Raw genomic sequence first — 22071 nt, 5'->3', positions numbered from 1 at the left:
CCTTGAATTTGAAAGTAATATATTAAATTAATATGGAACTATGTGGACTAAAAGGATTTTGGAAAAATCGAATCCAGACAAATATGATAAATATTAATAATGATGAGTTTATTGTATCCAGTGCTCAGGCAGTATTTTAAGATATATGTGTGTGTGTGTGTGCCTCTAATTGTTTTGAAATTCAGGAAGCTAACATATATATATGTATGTGTGCATATGCATATATATGTGTATATATATATATGTATATATATATATCATCATCATCATCATCATCATCGTTTAACGTCCGCTTTCCATGCTAGCATGGGTTGGACGATTTGACTGAGGACTGGTGAAACCGGATGGCAACACCAGGCTCCAGTCTGATTTGGCAGAGTTTCTACAGCTGGATGCCCTTCCTAACGCCAACCACTCAGAGAGTGTAGTGGGTGCTTTTACGTGTCACCCGCACGAAAACGGCCACGCTCGAAATGGTGTCTTTTATGTGCCACCCGCACAAGCCAGTCCAGGGGCACTGGCAAATATATATGATGAATTTTAAAAGATTTCTAATTGTGTGTATGTATATATACGTCGAAAGTATTCCAGATACTTCGTTACTTATACACTGTGTCACAATAATAACTCGTTTCACTAATTAAGTGATTAGATTCCACTCGTTTATATAAAAAAGCTAAACAACATATAAACCCCCAGACAGGCAAACACTTACATACAAAGAAATTTTACCCAAAAATATCCAAGAATTTCACCATAGCCATTTTTCCCCCTGACCCTTCCCGTGTATATTTACGTATACACATTGTAAGATCTTTGTAGAAAGAGAGAAAAAGGGAGAGAAATTATAAAGTATTGTTAAAGGTCTTTTTTTTTTAATTTTTTATGATACTTTTACTTTTTTTATATAAAAGTTCATCACTGGATTCTCATATTAATTACATTCATTAATCTTGTGTGCCTTTGTTTTTGTTGATTTATTTATTCCTCTTACTGTATTCTTCTTATTATTATTGTTATTATTATTACTATTATTATTATTGTTATTATTATTATTATTATTATTATTATTATTATTATTATTATTAAGGTGGTGAGCTGGCAGAATTGTTAACATGCTGAGCAGCCTTTTATGTTCTGAGTTCAAATTCTGCCAGGGTTGACTTTGCCTCTCATCCTTTCAGGGGTCGACAAAATAAATGCCAGTTGCCCCCCTCACCCGATATTTCAGACCTCGTGCCGATATTCGAAGGGACTTTTATGGCGGTGCGGTGGCAGAATTGTTAGCACATTGGACAAAATGCTTAGCAGCATCCCATCCATCTTTATGGTCAAAGTTCAAATTTTGCCAAGGTCAGCTCAGTGTTTCAGTTGATCACTGAGATTGATGTAATTGACTCGCGTCCCCAAAATTTCAAGCCTTGTATCTATAATAGAAAGGATAATTATTATTTTTATTATTCTGTTTCTTTTTACTATTATTGTTATTATATTATTATTTTTCTTATCAACATTCTTCTTTTTGTCCTATTTATTACTACTACTACTACTACTATCATTTTGGTTCTTATTGTTATTATTTTTATTATGTTTTCTTATCAACTTTCTTCTTATTTTAATTAGTATCATTATTGTCATCAATGTTTATAGTTATTGTTGTCATTCTTCTTCTTCTTCTTATTATTATTATTATTATTATTATCAGATAAGGTGGTGAGCTGGCAGAATCGTTAGTATGCCAGATGAAATGCTTAGTGGTACTTCACCCATCGGTCCATTCTGAGTTCAAATTCCTCCGAGGTCGACTTTACCATTCATCCTTTAGGTCGATAAAATAAGTACCAGTTTTACACTGGGGTCGATGTAATCGACTCATCCCTTCCCCCAAAATTGCTGCCCTTGTGGCAAAATTTGAAACCATTTTTATTATTCCGGATCTATTATTATTATTATTATTATTATTATTATCTTTTCTTAACATTCTTATCATTATTATTATTATTATTATTATTATTATTGTCATCAATCTTCTCTTTATTATTATTGTTGTTATTATTATTATTATTGTCATCAATCTTCTCTTTATTATTATTGTTGTTATTATTATTATCTTTTCTTATCAACATTCTTATCATTATTATTATTATTATTATTATTGTCATCAATATTTCTCTTTATTATTATTATTATTATTATTATTGTCATCAATATTTCTCTTTATTATTATTGTTATTATTATTATTAATATTTTTTTTCTCTCTCCTCTTTTCTGTTCTCCTTGTAGCTTTGATGACAGTAGCTCAATAAGCAGTGGGGATATAAGTGATACCATTGCTGAAATAAGCACAGACGAGAATCTAACCGGCGGTTCCAACTGTTCAGACAGCACCAACCCCTACAGCAGTTTGAAACGGACACCGAAAGAAGGTTCTCGTACTATGGTCAATGGTACTGTCCCACTGACTAGCAAGCGTTTTGGTATACATGGTCCTGGCATTTTGTCTTCAGATTACCAAAGTCCGAGCCACTTAGTTTCCAGCTGGAGAAAATATTCGCTGCCCCAAAATAAAGGGTATGGAGGGTCCGATTCTGGTGAGAATGCATACGTGTACAGCAGCTTTGACCATTCTCATTGGCGGAAACCTGATGGCTCCGTTGGGCCGTTAAGGAAACTGACCAGTGTCAGCCATTCTGATCTCGGCATCAGTTTACATACAAGTTCTAGTTTCTGCGACAGCGATCGCTATTCTACGAAGAGAGATTCTGAGACAAACACTGACCAATCGTGTCTGATGGATGCCAGCATGAAAAAGGTCCACCAAAACGGTATGAACAGTAGCAACAACGGGAACAATAGTGGGATGAATGTTAATAATTACGGTTACAGACGACCGCTCAGCAACGCCAGCTCTTCGTCAGTGGGTAGCAACAAGAGTAACGGATCGAAAGACTCAGTTCCTGGGAGAATGGTAAAACATGGAGACCGGTCTTCAGATGGACGTAACGGAGGCTACGAAGTTCCAATAACGTCGATTCCTCGCCCTGGAAGCGCTCCGAAACCGAGTGGAATGTCAATGTCGGACGTGGGTCCCGACGCATATTCTAACTCGACCTTGGAAAGAAGGAAGAAATCTGGAAACAACACCCCCAAGTCTACCACTTCTTCTCAGACTGATTCTGAACTTTATAAATCGAATACTTTAGGGAGGAAACTGCTGAGCAGTCGTAATAGCATGGGCAACAAAAACGGTGAAGGTTTGTGTAACAGCACAATTATATCGAATCCGCACGCCACCTATAGCAAGCACGACTCTTCTGGCCGTCCGTATACGACTCATAACCCATGTCACCAGAGTTATTCCAATTATATATCTTTAGATTATTCCAGTCCGCGGCATTCGGCTTCTGCAAACAATCCATGGTTGAAAAACAGCAATGGAAACTTGAGTTCAGTTGGCGGCCACAGCCCTATGCAAATGTCTGAAACGGAAAGCATGGAATCTATCTCTTCGACAGCTTCTAGCATTCAGGCCCAGCTGCAGCAGGCCCGTGCATTAAGCAGTGCCAGCTGTCGAATTTTGGCTCATCAAATGGCACAAAATCCGAACATGGGTTTGCATCGTTCGAACAGCATCAGGTCGACGCAGTCTGAATGTCTCTATTCAAGCAATCACCACACAATCTCTGAAGATCTGACACGCACAAATTCATATTCACAAGTCAATAGCCCTCACGAGCAGCCTTCTTCCCCCACACCAAGCAACAGCTCGCACTCATCATCTCGCTTCACCTATCCCATGACTGCTTACAATCCCAGCATGCTCAGCCAAAGCTACACTCAAAACATGGTACGGTCCAACACTCAGTCGAGTATGCCTTACAGCAGTCTTGCTTTGTCAAAGATAAGCAAAGAAGAAGATGCAAGTTGTGAGTATATATTTCTTTCACATTTGTTTAAAATAATATCTTTTACTAGACAACTGTATATATGTGTGCGTGTGTGTATGTATATATATATATATATATATATATATATATATATATATGGCACATGCACAGATGACTTACGAGTGCTATATATGTGTGTGTGTATATATATATATATATATATATATATATCTGTATATATATATGTGTGTGTGTATATATATATATCTGTATATGTATGTATATATGTATGTGTGTATATATATATATATATATGTATATATGTATGTGTGTATGTATATATATATATATATATATATATATATATATATATATACACACACACATATTATCAGTTACACATACATAATTTGAGACTCAGCATCAGTTGTGGAATTTTTCCCAGAAGCTATCCCGCAGCAAATTTCATGGATCAACAAAACACATTCATTATATGTGTGAGATAGTTATATTCACATTACGTGAGCTGCTTTTAATTCATAATTTGATATATCCACACACACACATACACACAAACATATATATGTATATACATATGAATATTTATTATGTATATCTTCACATACATGTGTGTGTGTGTGTGTAGTCATTTATTGGTTTAACATTCCATGTGATCCAAACCATTCCAAAAGTTCACCCTAAAAGTGGATTCATGCTTATGGGGCCATAATTCTATGATACTGATGCAGAAGTTGTAACATCCATGTGTATCTATATATATGTATATATATATATATATATATATATATATATACATATATATATACATATATCTGAGTCGTCATCAAAATATAATTACAGCATCACTTTGAAGATATAATAAACAGTTTGGAGATTAATTGTAAGCTATTAATGAATGATCTATTAAATGTTTCAAATTATAGAATTAGAGATTAATTTAAATCTATTTGAAATGGAGATAAAGTCTTTGGTTCCAGTTTCAAAATTCATTAAGATGATTAAAAATGACATTTGTTTTTTGTTCCTAAAACATGAAACTTTAATCATTAGATAATTGATATTTAAATTTTTATGTGTTATATTTCATTTTTTAAATAAATTTATTATGCACTGTGTGTGTGTGTGTGTGTGTGTGTGTGTGTGTGTGTGTGTGTGTGTGTGTGTGTGTGTGTGTGTGTGTGATTGCTAATATTCTGCATAAACATATCTGGAGGTGGGGATATATATATATATATATATACCGGAGTAAGCACATGAAATGTGCAACAAGGTGGAAAAAAGAGTACTCAAATACCAGAGGTAGAGTAATATACTTTATTTAAAAGCAGCAGAAATATAACAAAAAAATTGTTACTCTGAGTTTCACGTTCCCGTTCATCGGACAGTTTTGTTAGAAAATCTTACAAAACTGTCCGATGAACGGGAACGTGAAACTCAGAGTAACAGTTTTTTGTTATATTTCTGCTACTATTAAATAAAGCATATTACTCTACCTCTGGTATTTGAGTATATATATATATATATATATATATATATATATATACACACACACATACACACTATTTCATTTTTGCTTGTAGTTTAGTAAATAATATTTCATAAAAATCAAACAGGTAAGATTTTGCTAAAATGAGCCACAAAACCCGTTTCTATCTCTGCTTCCATTTATTTCACTTGGCTTTTGTTGCTAATGGTTATTAGAAATGGCACACACCTCAGTACATCATTTCTCAGTTCCTTTCAAATGCATCTGAGCGCTTGTGCCACCACCAAACCAACACCAAACAAATTTCCCTAATTAGATGCAAGCAACGTATATCTATTCTCACCTTTATTCCGATCATTGCTGCTTAATGGGCCTCTATTTAATTAATCCCAGCTTAACAAAGCTTTGCACACACCAAGAAGTTTATTTTTTTGTCACTTACATATAAGAATGGCAGTTCGTAGTTGTTTCAATGTCTGTAACGGATGAAGAGTAACAACACAGAACCACATGTCCTACGGTCCAATGTCATCGTTGTGTGTGTCCGTTTGTCCCCCAACATTGCTGGACAACTGGTGCTGGAGTGTTTACGTCCCCGTAAATTAGCGGTTCGGCAAGAGAGACCGATAGAATAAGTCCTAGGGTCGATTTGATCGACTAAAGGCGGTGCTCCAGCATGGTCGCGGTCAAACGACTGAAACAAGTAAAAGAATGTCGTCCGAACCTGCTGATCCCGGGTCTCCTGTATATACGAGTTAGAAACGATAAGGGAGAGATGGTGTGGGTAACAGTTTATAATTAGGGAGAACGATAGCATTTGGATCTAATAGAATATGAGAGAGAGAGAGAGAGAGAGAGAGAGAGAGAGAGAATATAACAGAGAGAGAAGGAGAGAGAGAGAGAATATGACAGCGAGAGATAAGGAGAAAGGGTGACGTTGCGTACGTGTGTGTATGAGAGAGAAAGCGTGAGAGATGATAACGTTAAGTGTGTGTGTGTTAGGTCTAAGGCGTCTAAGGGAGATAATTGTGATCGTTCTGCAGAGTTAGCTTTATTATTCATTTGCATATTTATTGTTTTTTCTCTTTTTTTCTTTTTCCAGTGCATGGATCTTCATTGTCGCTAGTATCGACCTCATCATCCATTTATTCTTCCGTGAGTATATTCTATGAAGAAACATTTTATTAGCTTCGTGCGCTTGCATGCGTTTATATATGTATATGTATATATATCATCAGTTAATCATAAATCCCCAAAAGAAACACTTTCTAAGCGGTAGAGCAGTAGAGTATACAGATAAAGATAGATTTGGCCGGTCATCGTTCTGTCTGACGGTTTGACAGGAGCTGGTCAGCTGAAGAGCTGTTCAAGTGCCATGTCTGTTTTGGCATGGTTCCTACGGCTGAATGCTCTTCCTAACGTCAACCATTTTTACAGAGTGTACTGGATGCTTTTACATCATATGATGCGCGTATATATATATATGTGTATATATATTAAATTCAAATTACGATAAACGTAAACAAACGAACGAAGTTTTGTTTTTAGAAGCATTGAGATGTCTTAGAAAGTTAAAGAAGTGATTTTAAATTCTCCATCGCAGGATAATGCTAATAATATAGCCTGAACAGGATAAACTACCCCTATTTTGCAGAAAAAAGTGTAGGCAGTTAGCTATAAGTATATAGTTTTAGGGAAAAGAACCAAGGTTCTTTTCCCTAAAACTATATATTTTATACTGTGAAACTTAATTTAATTATAATTTTTAATAAATTGATTTTAATTGAGCTTTTACCTGTAATTTTGGTTTTTATCCCCAATATTATTATTATTATTATATTATTATTATATATATATATCTATATATATATATATATGCTGGGATAAATTTGACAATTTGCATAAAAAGAAAAGAAAGCACGCTATCCCACCCAAGAATAAAAGTATTTATAAAACTCAAAAAATATCAACTAGATTATGGCTGTTGACTCAAAATAGCTGCTCTCAGCTTTCACCATGGCTTCAAAATGACTTTGGAATCTGGCACATACGTTCCTCAGTGACTAGCTCAGCGTTTGTGTTGCAATTAGAACAGTTGGTATCTTTCTCAATCACACCCCAACACATAGTAATCCATGGAAATTACAATTGGTGGGTTTTGAAGGCCAGAAATTCTCCAACAACTACTTCTGACTCTTCTCGGAAGTATGGAAGAGAACTGAATCCTGCTGCCACACATATGGCCTTCCAGCAGCAGCTCTTTCCAGCCAGGGTCTGAGCACAGTCTCTAGCAGCTTCACATGTCTCTCTGAATGGAGCCTAAGGCCCTGTTGAAATATGTAGGGTGGCATGGCGTCACCCTTACCGGAAACTCACCCAAAGATCATCACAGTTTGGGGAAATTTGGTTTTCAGGCTGTCCATATCATGTCTTACAGCCTTAACTATGTCCACAGAGCATTGAGCAGCACTTGTGAAGCAGGCATTTTGATACCTGGCATGAACCATTCTGATACTGGAACTCTTTCCTGTTATTCAGATGTCCTCCGTAAAAGAGTGCATTGGAATTTTAGCTAAGCGTGTGGATTCAAAGAATCAGAAAAGTGGTCAGGAGACCAACCAGAGGCTACAATGGTGAATAAGAGTTACTGGATTTTATGAGATTTCTCCATGGAGGCTGACAGTAATATTGTGCCAGACATTAGTTCACTCCCTCCATCAAATCAACGTTACCTGAACAGGTGCACAGGTGTACCAGGCATCAGGTGTCGAAGTAATTGCAACATGGAGTTGAAGTGTTTTGCTCAAGAACACAACATACCTCCTGGTCTAGGGATTGAAACCATGATCTACCGATCATGAGTGCGACTCCCTAGCCACTAAGCCATACATCCCTAATATGTAATAATTATAATAATGATAATAAGAGTGTCACCTCTTTTAGAATTTTTTTTGTGTGTGTGTGTGTGTGTGTGTGTGTGTGGTCGTTACTGCTATAAAATGTATAAAACAATGGATCTCTACTGTTAGAGACATTTAATAAAAATTGTTTTTATATTTATAGGCTGAAGAGAAACATAACCAAGAGGTATGTATGCAGTTATGCTAATAAAGTGTGTGTGTGAATGAGTGATGTGCGTTGTGTTATATATACATATATATATATGTACATGTATATATATATATATATATATATATACACCTACATACGTGTGCCGAATTAGCTTTTTCTGTGATGTCATTGCAAATTAATAAAAAACATCGAAATAAAATTCTGGTGAATTATATTACAAAAATTACTCAATTGCTCAATTAATACTCAATTAGATTGCTCGTTACAGTGTTAATTTATCACGAGGTAGAATTATATACATTTTTGTCTGTTTTGACAAAGATTACTTCCTTTGTTTTTTTAAGGGATTTGTAGTGTTTTATTGGTTTGTTTTTCTGTTTTGTTATTTTATTTTTAATCTGTGCTTTGTGGTGAATTTTTTTTTTGATTCCTTAAGCTCTCATTAGTCTAAGAATATGTTTGCATATATATTTATGTAATCAATCTATTAATGGACTGAGGTTTTCACTCACTCTTTCTGTTGAGGTTTCTGCCTCTCTCTGTGTCTCTTTCTCTCAATCTGTCCATCTATCTCTCTATCTAGCGATTGATCTATCCATTTACCTATCTATCTATCTCCTTACTTCTCTGTCTTTCTACACACAAATATGTAAATTATTTATTTGATATTAATTAAAACTTCTTGATAAGCTTTTGTAGCCTAAATTAACACCAGGTGCTTTCAGACTAATTATGTTTTACTGTCAATTTTATTTATTCAGTTAACTCCAGCGTAAAATATTGATGCATAAATATATATGTGCATGCACGTGTGTATGTCTATGTATATGTATGTATGTATGTGTATATGTGTGTGTGTATATATAATATATATATGAAGGTGTGTGTGTATGTATGTATATATATATGTATATATATATATATATATACACACACATAAATGTATGTGTTTGTGTATTCATGGGTGTATGTTTTGACAAACCATTCCACAATCGAAAGTTTGATCTTGTTAAATATTGAAGAATTTAGACACACAGACACACATTTGCTTAGATTTTTTTTTTTTTTTTTCCGTCATGAATAATTTTATTTTTCTCATTCCATATAAACATTTCTTTTAGTTAAGAATTTCTGCAATAAATTCCATTAGGATTTTTATAAGAAAAATATTCTTATCTTTTTTTTTTTTTTTTAGGAAACCCTCTAAGAATTGGTTTTTGCTACTTTCACTTTCAGAATAATCCATTTCATTAGTTTTTATGAATATTTTGCTTCACCTCTGTAACTAATAATCAAATACTATTTCTTTTCTCAATTTTTTTTTTAAATTTAATATTACAACTGATTTTCAAATTTATATTAAAAACATATTTTTAAGGATTTTTTAAAATAAATTTATTCATATTTCTTCCATTTTTCATTAGTTTTCATAATAATCAGTTTTTTTTTTAATTTGTTGCTCCTGATTTTTCAAATTTATATCTAAAATCTAGATTTTAATTTTTTTAAAATTTATTCCTTTTATATTACATATATTTCTTTTTTTCTTCAATTTTCATTATTATCAAATACTTTCATTTTTGTTTTTTTATTTTTAAATTCAATTTCATGATTGATTTTCAAATTTATATTCAAATCTAGATTTTAAGGTTTTTAAAATTTTATTTCCGTTATATTAAATATATTTCTTCCTTTCATTCATGAATTCTCATAATTATCAAATACATTTTTTTTTTTTTTTTTTCATTTAATTTCATGACTGATTTTCAAATTCATATTAAAACCTAGGTTTTAAACATTTTGAAAGTTTATTTAATTAATATTAGATTTAGATTAAGAGACTGCGAGCTGGCAGATTCCTTAGCCCCTCAGACAAAATGCTTGGGGCAGCATGTCTTCCTGCTTTTTACATTCTGAGTTCAAATTCCCACCGAGGGCAGCTTTGCCTTTCATCCTTTCAGGGGTTGATAAAATAAAGTACCAATCAAATACGGTGGGGAAGGGGCAATGTAACCATCTTGGCCCTTCCCACCAGCTTGCTGGATTTCTGCCTAAATTAGAAATTATATTACATTTAGATAATTCTTCCTTTTAATTAATGCTTCTTTTTTTTTTTTGTGTGTGTGTTTAATTCTTCCTTTAATTTACAGTGAAAAATCATTTAAAACAAAAAAAAATGACCTTACATGTGTGAGTGTGTAATTTTTTTTTTTTAATTTTTTTTTTTGTATATTTTCAATTTGGTTTTCATAACAGCAAATATCTAGTTGAAGTTCTACTCAGTCCTTACACAAAAATTATTTTTAAAAATGAAATATCTTACGTGTGAAAGTGTGAAGCTCTATATATTTTTTTTTTTTTTTTTTTTTGTATACAGAATATTCATTTTTTTTTTTTTTTTTTTTTTTTGGCTTTGATAACAATGAGTGTCTAACAATTTTACTCTGTCCACATAAAAACCCCTGCAAGCGCTGATGCTTATTGCAGTTGGAATCATTATTACCAAAATGGTGTCGTTTGTTTGTGTGTCGAAATGACTGTCAGCTTTCTGTTTTAACCGTTCCTTCTGTCATTCCTCATATCCTTTATTATTTCCTGTCCGTTCTTCCATTTCGTTCTATCATTGTTGCATGCTGTTTAATTTTTACAGATCCGTAAACTACGGAGGGAGCTCGACTCTGCCCAAGACAAAGTCAGCACACTGACCACACAGCTGAGTACCAATGTAGGAAGACATTTGTTATTATTATTATTATTGTTGTTATTGTTATTGTTATAACATTTTTAGCATTGAGTTCTTCTTCAATATTCATTCCAAAAAGCAAAATTTTCTTTGCTTTGTTCTCAATGTCTGTGATTAACATTGCATAGCATGGAATTGTTTGGGATGTTATTTCAAGTCAGAGGTACTTCGTTAATTTACAGTCCCCCTCCCCTCTACTGACAATAATAAATTCTTCATTAACTGCAAGAACTTTGTACGAAAATGCAATTCACTTTCTGCAAAATGAATTACAAAATGTTGCTTCTGATAGGACCCTATGGAGGGCATGCCTGACGATTCTACCCCTACGATCCTCTCAGGGATAGCTGGTGGGGAAAATAGATTGGGTGGAAGGTGTCTGTATGTGTGGGTAGATACAGAGATAGATATGTTTTTGTCATAGCAAAAGACCTGACGGAGTCCGCTGGCATCCCATCTGGCAGGGAAATAAATGTGCCACAGAAACTTGGAAATCGATCCCAGGGGTCTAAATGATTCGGGATGGCTCCTTACCCTAAATGTATTAGTTTATTGCATGCAGTGGTGAGGTGCACAACAGCTCATCAGAAAAGGGTAAAAGAGGGAGAATAAAGCAGCGAAAGACAGCCAATGATTGCAAAAACAAGTTTACAGGATTAAACGCAAGAATAGAGAGAGAATTGAAGAATAGAACTGTGTCGTGAAGAGGAGAAAAAGGGTGAATTTAAGTATTTCGGGTGATAAATAATTAAGAAATTTAATAATGCCAGAATAATTAGCTATTTAATTGCCTGTTTCCATTAAATATATTAACACTAATTTACTTTGGCTAATTACTAACTTAGAATTTAAACGATTGAGAAATTCAAAAATATATTCGTATCAAGATAAATCTTTAAAAACTTGTTCCTTGTCGTAAAAGTTATTCCCCTTGAATCATCTAGGTTTTACAGAGTTATTTCCCCTTTGCTTTAAATTTGGTCATCAGAACAAACTGATGAAGTAGAAGAGGGAGGCGAAGGGGTGAAGTAGAACTTAGTGGAATTATTAGCAACGAGGAAGTCTTTTGTGTGATCGTTTCGACCTATTAGATATAGCAGCCAAAATCTTCCTCGTATCACACTCTGGTATCTTTCTTCCTTAAGTATTCAAATTATTTGGTCAAATGTAATTGTTTTTGAATTAATCACGCATTATCTCAAAGCTGCGAGTTTTTCACGATGTGATTGCTTATCTTTAGAATGACATTGTAGGGTCAGTGTGAGAGGACGGATCTGGCCAGTCTGAACATAAAACAGCTGGAATTATTATCATCATCATCATTGTACCTGTCTTTTAAATATCCTGACAATGCAGTTCTAATCACTGACTCTTGAGAATGATTTGGAAATTTAAGTTATTTTCTTTCTCTTTTTTTAAAAAAAAAAAATCTCTCTTTCAGAACTTTCTAAACCACCTCTCTTTCTCTACATACATTCATATGTATATATATGAGTGCGTGTATGTGTGTGTGTATATATATATATATATATATATATATATATATATCTCCATCCACAAACCGCATGTAAAAACGTAGACCTCAGTGTCATTGAAAGAGAGGACTAAATGTGTATTTATTGAATATAAAATAGAAGCATGGAATACTTACATCAAGTACTCAGAGTTTCCCCTGCAACAATGGATCTGACTTCATACAATTTCCAGCCACCATTTTGTCAACATACATGACTACTGATAAAATCAAATAAAATTATATCTGCCACTGCCAGGGAATTCCAACCACTGGATATGAATGCTCCATGCTTGTATTTTGCATTATATATATTAAATATACTTGTTATATATATGCATACTTTAACAGCGTTAATAACAATACTAACTGCTAATTCTATCTTCGTTAAGAACTACCATTATTATAATTAGCGATATTTCCTTGTTCTTGTTGTATTCTTTTCTTGAGATTTATCTTTGCTTGTTATTTTTCTGAAACAGTTCGTTGTTTATTGTATATGAAAGAAAAACAAAAAGAAAAAAAGAGAAAACAGGAAAAATGTTTTGTTTTATTTCAGGTTCTCACAAAACTTACACAGCATGCTTAGATTTATTTTATAACTGTATATATATATATATATATATACATATATATATATATATATATACAAGTTTTGTACGTTTGTGTATAGAAAAATATATTAATCAATGAAATTCCAACTTAGTCTCATTTTCACGTTTCGTTATTTACAATTTTTACAATTTTCCATTATTGAAATAAGCTAGTACTTTCACGCATGGTGCAATCGTCAGGTTTATGTGGTGACAGTCGTGTTCCACAACTGACAACTGTGATATATATATATATTTATATATATATTTTGCTTGGGCATAGTAATACTACTAACCTGGTGTTAGAACCCAGTATATATCTATGCGTTAGAATGAAGTGTCAGTCTTATACTACAGAACGGTAAATAAGAGATTGGAAGGGTGAAGAAATAAACGGTCATGTTGTGAGGTCCATTAATGTTTGAAGCTTTGATGAAGCTGTAGGGTGATACTCAATTATAAGCTAGTGAAGTTTGTAACTTAATTGTTTATTCTTTTGTTATTCTAATTACTTAAATATATATACACACAGACACTATAAAAGAAATCTTTTTTTGTTGGGGTGGTGTTTGATTTTCAGTGAGGTGTACTGTTTGTGTGTATGTGTGTGTTAATTTTTATATAAGTCATAAGTACATGTGTATTGTCATGTTGTCTCTTATCTTTAAGATATTTTAAAGATATGCTTATAAGCATGTATTCATATAAATGTGTGTGTGTATGTGTAGGTGGGTGTGTTTTATATATGCATATATATATATATATATATATATATGGATGTGTATGTTTGCATATATATGTGTGTGTATATATATGTATATATTTGTGCGTGTATGTATGTGTGTGTATATATTTATATATTTATAATGCTGGGGTTGACTTTATATTTCACCCTTCCAGGGTCAATGTAATTGGCCTCACCCCTTCCTTAAACTTGCAGGCCTTGTGCCGAAATTTGAAATCATTATTATTGTTGTTATTGTTGTTATCATTAATATTCTGTTAGTTTTTCTTAAGAATGAATATATTTCTTTAAAACAGGAAAAAAAAAAATGTTTTTATTTTTTTTTACTTCACGATGTTTAATCTGTTATTTATTCTATGACATCTGGGATTTATAGAGATTTATATGGAATTATATAAATATTGATATTGTTGTCCGAGTTGCCTTGTATATAGAAATGATGATTATTATTATTATTATTATTATTATTATGTAAAGTGGAAAGCTGGTAGAATTGATTGCATGCCAGAAAAAATGCTTAGCGGCATTTTGTCTGTCTTCACGTTCTGAGTTCAAATTCTGCTGGGTGAACTTTGCTTTTTGTCCCTCCAGGGCCGATAAAATAAGTACCAGTCAAACTCTGGGGTCAATGTAATCAGCTTACCCCCTACCCCTTGTGCCAAAATTATTCTTATTATTATTATAAATAATAATAATAATAATAATAATAATAAGGTGACAAGCTGGCAGAACTGTTAGGACATCAGGTGAAATGCTTAGCGGTATTTTGTCTGCCTCTATGTTCTGAGTTTAAATTCCACTGAGGTCAGCTTTGCCTTTCATTTGTTCAGGGTTAATAAAATAAGTACCAGTTGTGCACTGGGGTCAAATGTAATCGACTAGCCCCCCCACCCCCACCCACCCACCCACCCACCCTGTTGCCCCAAATTTTAAGCCTTGTGCCTATAGTAGAAAGGATTATTATTATTATTATTATTATTATGTAATTGGCTTACCCCAGCTCCTCGTACTTGCTAGCCTTGTTTGAAAATTTGGAATCATTATTATTATTATTTTAAGATTATGTATGTATATATATGTGTGTGTGTGTGTGTATGTATCTGACTTGGAAACTGGTGAATGTTGGCAACAGTAAGGGCATCCAGCTGTAGAAAATCTGTCTCAGTGAATTCTATCAGACCCATACAAACATGGGAAAGTGGACATTAAATCATTGATGGTGGTGGTCACAGTATATCCCTATCCCCACCACCTTCAAATAATAATAATAATACTAATAATAATAATAATGGTTTCAAATTTTGCCACAAGGGCAGCAATTTTGGTGGGAGGGGATGAGTCAATTACATCGATCCCAGTGTTTAAATGGTATTTAATTTACCAACCCTGAAAGGATGAAAGGCAAAGTCCACCTTGGCAGAATTTTAACTTGGAATGTAGCAACGGGTGAAATACCGCTAAACATTTCGTCTGGCACGCTAACAATTCTGCCTGCTCACTGCCTTATATAATAATAATAATAATAATAGATAATGTATATATATTGGTAGCTTTAGCGGATTTGGATGGTAATGCTTTTCGTTCAGAAATCAGAATGAAAAATTTAGTCTGACTTGAAATCTGACTTTAGGACAATTTAGATATTCCATCAGGAAATAAGACAAAGAAAATGATCAGAGATCAGCTAGAACGGAAACATTTGTGTAAATATTGTAAGTGTGTGTGTGTGTGTGTGAAGACAAAAGATGGTATTAATAGTCTGGGAAAGTTAGAATCATTGTGATAACTCATCTCAGAAGTTACGACATTTAATCAATAAAGACGGTCGCTGACGATGATACTGGCTTAGAGTTTTGTATCATCATCGTTATTGTTGTTGTCGTTGTTGTTAAGGCGGTCATCTGGCTGAATTGTCAGCACATCAGGCAAAATACTTTGCAGCATTTCTTCTGCTTTATGTTCCGAGTTCAAATATTGCCAAAGTCCACACACACACACATGAATGGCTTCTTTTCTGTTTCCGTCTACCAGATCAACTCGTAAGGCTTTGGTCGGCCCAGAGCTGTAGTAGAAGACAGTAGCCCAAGGTGCCAGACAGTGGGATTGAACCCAGAACCATGTGGTCAGTGAGCTAACTGCTTACAATGCAGCCATATCTGCACTTGTGTGTGTGTGTGTGTGTGTGTGTATGTATGCGCACACACATGCACAGGCATACATCCATTCACATACTCACAGACATACACACACACGCACACAAATGCAGAAAGGGAGATAAAACAAAATTATTCTCATGTTTCCTAATTCTGTCTGCTTTTGGTGTGGTGTGGCATGGTTGGGGTGGGTTGTGCTTTTTTCACTTAGTTTATGGAGACAAAGAAATTATTTCACTGTCTATAAATACACTGATAAAGTACATTGGCTACAAGAATTTTCTTTCGAAAATGTTAAATCAATTTGTTTTGTCTGAGCAAATAAACTTCCTTTTATTTGGTTCGTTTTTTTTTTCCTTTTTTTTCTTTTCTTTTTTTTTTTTGTTTTACATAATAAATAGCCAAAAAATGGATGTTTTTTTTTTTTTTTGTTTTTTTTTTTGGTTTGTTTTTTCCCAACCAGAGATGCAAAAATGACAATTTGATTCATTCAATGTAATCTGTTGTTGATATTGCTGTTGTTGCTTAATGTTCCAGTTTCCAGTCCTAATTCAGCAGATTAGTGGTCAGAGCCTTTCTGGCTATGACCATCTCTCCTTATCATTTTGCTTTGGTCTGTCTGTAAGTGGCTTCATATCCCTACAGCCCTGGCATCGGGTGACATTAGTTCAGGTCCTTCATGGACAATGTGTCCCACAGCTCAACAGTTCCAGGTGAAGATCAGTGGAATTAAACACCTTAAACCCTTCTGTTACTATATTTCTGATGGAATACTCTGCCTTTGTTTCGATTAATTTTGGAAATAATGAAGAATTTAGTAAAACCCCATTTTCCTTCTTAAGCCTGTGTTTGTAAGATAAATTAACATGACATTTTGATAGAAGATTTTGATTTAGATCCCTTTAAAACTGTGGTTCCCAAAATTTTCCGGGGTTCCCACGACCCCACTCACCAACACTTTCTGCATCAAATTCAGAACAACAGTATTTCACAAATAAAAATTAACCTAATTAACCCATTATTTTGCTGTTTATACAGCTATTGCCTCGTCACCCACTTTTTTGAGGCCACTCTGTTATCACATCATTTTTCTTCAATGCCCCACTGGATCTTTCCACTGCCCCCAGGGGTCCGGGACAGAACAGGTTTCTTGCAGTAGAGGGAGAATATATGCTTCCTTTGTAGGGAGACAGGATGAGAGTAACGGGGGTGGAGCTGGAGAAAGAGATAAAATAGTGGTGATGAGGTGCCAGGGTGGACCCTAAGGCACAAAGGGGGCTAGAAGTGAGTAAGGAGCAAGTGTATGGGGAATGAGTGAAGTGAATATAATGAATGAAGTGCATATGTTAAGGGATTAAAGGTTGATAACGTTGAATGGAAAACATTATTAGTATCAGCATTAATATTACTAAACCTGTCACTCACCAGTCTTACCAAATATACCTAATAAAAAAAAAGCAAGAATTAAGAATTAATTAGTAGTTCGTTTCTAACTACATTACATACTTCTAGATAAGCTTTACAAGATATCTGAATTCTATCATGTCTCCAATCTAAATTCTGAGAGCGTTTCAAAGATATCTGTTCTGTTTTTAGGCCAAGAAAGCAGATATATTTCGAGGTTTTTACTCCAAGAATCAGTATAGATTACCAGCCAGCCAACCAGTTGGTTTAGTATCTGTGGGATGTCTAGATGTCATAGTTTTTCTGTGCCAGCTCTAAATCTGTCAATTCCAGAAATAAATCTATAAATACACCTTTCTTGTTTTTTTAATCAACTGCTACTTGATTAAATATCTTTCGGCAATCTTCAATTTGTAAATATATCACATCAGTTTCCATTTTTTTTTTTTGTCCTCTCTTTTTTCTTTTTGTTGTTGTCGTTTTTATCATTGGATCTCGAAGTTGATGAAGCTATTAATAATAGCATCTTAATATTGGGTTAACGAAAGAAAAAAGCAACTCTTTGGAGAGAAGTAAGTCAAAAGTTCTCCATGGAATATGAACTCACATCAATCCTTTGAAATTCTCTCTCCATCTTTGAAACTTTTTTCAATCCTAAAGTGTTTTTAACTGAGTATTAACATGCTATCTTATATAGCCTTATCTACTTCAAGCTCCACTGTTAAAAACGAATAATCTCACATCTCTTGACATGGAATAATTTGTCTTTAACAGTCAACACAACATCAATAACTTTTTCTGTTTTATTTTTCTTTATATTTTTATATACTGAATAAGCAATAACGTTTGAGTTTGATTCAGTGGTGAAGGTCGTTGTTTTTATGAATTAGGTTCGCTAACTGACCCCAGAGTTGAGAGCCGGGGTTGGGTGGGGTGGGGATAAAAGTGGGTCTTGGCCACTTTTATATTTTCGTACTCTGCCGGTTCTTATCACCATCCTTCCAATCTTAACCTCTTGAATTATCTCACAGCCTCCCCATCTCTGCTTTTTCTCTCTTCCTCTCTCTCTCTCTCTCTTCCTCTCTCTTTCTCTATGCTTCAATGAAAATGTCTTTGCTCTGTGAATACTTGTAGAACATAGATAAATCCACCTCAAAAGTTATCTTCATAATATGTACGGCACCTTGTATTGCTCACCCTTCCTTGTTCAACTTCCTTATCTTTTCTATTCCCCCTCTCTCTCCCCCTATATATCTCTCTCCTTCTCTATATATATATACCTAGTCTCTCTAGTATGATATTATAAGTAGAAGATTGAACAACAGAGAGAGAAAGAAAGAAGCAAGCAATCAGAGATAAATTCTTCTAATCCTTAATTATGTTCTATCATTACTTTGGTTTGGTTTTTTTGTCATTTCTTTGGAGTTTGCTCTGTGAAGAAACATCACAGAATTTCTCGGTCGTTCCTGCTACCATTTCTGTGACAAATGATAATATATACCCATATAACATAAAATATATACATGCATACATGTGCATATACATATAATATAATATAGACATATATAAATATATATATATATATCAGTTGTATTTGGCTATTCTTTGCTGCTCCAGAAGATTTTCCTTGGAACTAAAAAGGTTTCTGTCCCTTCTTGCACAGACAGATTTGTGGATAACTCTCTCTCTCTCTCTCTCTCTCTATATATATATATATATATATATATATATATATATATATATATATAGGAAAATTGTCTGCTGCATAAAGTGCTCCCAAATTATTACAATTAAACCTGATCCATTCTCTCCATCTTTTTGTCTCCCCTCTTGCCTTCATCCCCCTCCCCTCTTTTTTTTTTTCCTGATGCCCCTTGTTACCATAGCAACAGAACAGTTATAAGTTACTTGTAGCATTTTGCTTGTTTGACATGAAATGTATAAACTAAACAAAATTCAAAATTCACCAATTTTCAAACGTCTCTTCAATTCTTGTATTAGTTTTTTTTTTTTTTTTTTAAATATTTTCCCCTCCCCTAATGGAAACAAACACAAACTGATAAATTAATAGTAATAATACTAACAACAACAACAACAACAAGAGTTTCCTGGGAAAGGAAATTCCCAGTTTACATCCAAAATGGACACGATGGATTTTCAAACCTGTTATGAATATGGAACAGTTTGGAATTCACAATATCATAAGGCAAGTTTATTTTTAAAGAATTTTTGGAGATTTTTGGAAGTTGTTTGGGTTCTGTTTCTTCATATGTATTTCAACACAGTCTCTGTTTTTATCATTCACAAGAAAAACCTTATTAATTTGGCATAATTATCCAATTGAGAGAATATTTAAAATATTTTAATAGATTAAAAGGAAATAATTATTAAACTTTGCTATGTAAATCCCAAAACGAAATCTTTATTTAAATTGAATTAAACTGTCAATTAATTTAACGAGATATTTTAACTTAGATCAAATCAGTGTTTACTTGAGTAATATTATATATAGCCGATTAATTTAATGAAATATTAACTTTAATCAGCAGTGTCAACTTAATTAGTTGATAGAAAGTATAGTTTGTGAAATATATTGATAACTTTTCGGTTTGGTTTTACGAAATTAATTTAAGCAGTTGCAAGTATGGTTGTATGGTTAAGAAGCTTGTTTCCCAACCTTATGGTTTCAGGTTCAGTCCCACTGTGTGACACATTGGGCAAGTGTCTTTTTCTGTTGCCCTGGTCTGACCAAAGCCTTGTGAGTAAATTTCGTAGATGGAAACTGAAAGAAGCCCATCGTATATTTTTGTGCGTGACTTTTGTCAAGACATTACCTGTTGGTTGTAAACTAGAATTATTGCCCTACAAGCTTGCTTCCCATCCATGCACAGTGCTTTGGGTAAGCAGTTTGTATTAGAGCCCCAGGTCAATCAAATGTTGGTGTGTTTACATCCCTGTAACTTAGGGATTCAGCAAAAGAGACCAATCGAATAAGTACTAGGCTTACAAAGTGTAAGTCCCGGGGTCAGTTTGTTCCACTAAAGGTGGTGCTCCAGCATGGCCACAGTCAAATGACTGAAACAAGTAAAAGAGAGTAGCGACACAAGTGCGAGATGAAAGATTCTTAAGTATGATGACAAATATTTGATTCTATTTTCTTTTATTTTTATTAAATTTCATTCCGTTTCCTTGGAAATTTTGATGATATTCTTTACGAGTAAGTAAATATATTAAGGAATAATGCCTTCATTTCTTCTGACTAAGCATATTATTATTATTACCTACATATATATGTGTTTGTATGCACTCACTCCAACACATATAGCTTCATCCTACACCAGTCATTTACAACTAGGGTCCACGTGACCTGCGGAGGCCCGTATGAGATTTTGTTGTTAAAATTTATAAGCAATAAATTGCTTATACTTCAACAAACACCAAATGTTTTAACAATTTTTTTAAAATACAATTCCGACTAATATGTAATAATTAAAATATAAAAGGGTTTTTTAAACATCGAATGGTTATGAGGGTCCACCTGAATAAAATAGGGATCAAAGGTGTCCATAGGGAGAAAATGGTTGAGAACCACCGAGTTAAAGACCCTTGAATAGATAAGAGGGTCCGCTTTGGTGAAATAGGAATCAAAGGGATTCACAGGGAAAAAATGGTTGAGAATCACTGGTCCACAGTATTTCTGCTTGTATGTTTGATTAAGAGTACAGCTGTCTGTGGAATACGCAACCACTTCTGATTAAAACAAAAAGGTAGTTCACTGAACTAAACAATTGTTTTATCCTTATCAATGAAACTGGTGGACACAGTTTCACTTTAAGTTAAAGTTTCTTTGTGTAGGGATTTTTTTTTGTTTCATATTTTAACAATCATTTAAATTGTTTTAACAATAATAAAAACTATATTAAATTAGAAATTTCTCTTTTTTTTTTTTTTTTTGCAAGGAAAGCATTTCTAAGATCTAATTTGAGAATTATTTTTCAGACCTGTTAAAACTGTCCTTTTTTTTTTTGTTTTAATTTTATTTTATTTCAATTTATTGTTTATTTTTCTCCAAATTTCTTTAAACAAAAACAAAGAAATTTTTTTAAAAACGTTTAAGTGCTGTCTCCTGATTCTTTAGGAACTTTGATATTTATTTATTTTAAAAACCAAAAGAAAAAAACTATTTGGAAGAAGAAAGACTGTGCAGTCTATTTATTTAGATTTTAGTTTTTAAGTCATTTTGCATCAACTTCTGTGCACTGTTGCACCACTTAATGCAATTTTTCTCTGTTCTTCAGTTTTTGTTGATTTCAGATTTTTCATTTTTTTCTTTATTTTTATAAATAGCAATAATTGTTTTGTGCAATGAAAACCTCAACGAAATAATTTCTTGTCTGAATATTTATTGTACTTACGATTGGTACTTGTTGCTGTTGTCTTTTAGTCTTTGTCT

At 33.5% G+C, this 22071-nt stretch overlaps 1 protein-coding gene across 33 annotated transcripts in view; it reads left to right on the top strand.

The window, feature by feature from the left end:
* Window positions 1–22071, top strand: part of LOC106875065 (neuron navigator 2) — a 1326672-nt gene that overhangs the window by 1064528 nt on the left and 240073 nt on the right. For 28 of the 33 annotated variants that reach the window (XM_089339295.1, XM_089339289.1, XM_089339293.1 and 25 more), the window contains 4 exons: window positions 2285–3927; window positions 6498–6550; window positions 8459–8482; window positions 11118–11192. In XM_089339295.1, the coding sequence (XP_089195421.1) occupies window positions 2285–3927; window positions 6498–6550; window positions 8459–8482; window positions 11118–11192 (1795 nt within the window). The remainder of the gene's footprint in view (window positions 1–2284; window positions 3928–6497; window positions 6551–8458; window positions 8483–11117; window positions 11193–22071) is intronic. The other 5 variants (XM_089339323.1, XM_089339304.1, XM_089339302.1 and 2 more) reach the window with 2 other exon arrangements.

The sequence above is a fragment of the Octopus bimaculoides genome, chromosome 21 (genome assembly GCF_046866305.1).
Source record: "Octopus bimaculoides isolate indiv1 chromosome 21, ASM4686630v1, whole genome shotgun sequence".
Lineage (NCBI taxonomy): Eukaryota > Metazoa > Mollusca > Cephalopoda > Octopoda > Octopodidae > Octopus > Octopus bimaculoides.
The sequence above is the reverse complement of the archived record's forward strand: the minus strand, read 5'-3'. Positions and strand labels throughout refer to the sequence as shown.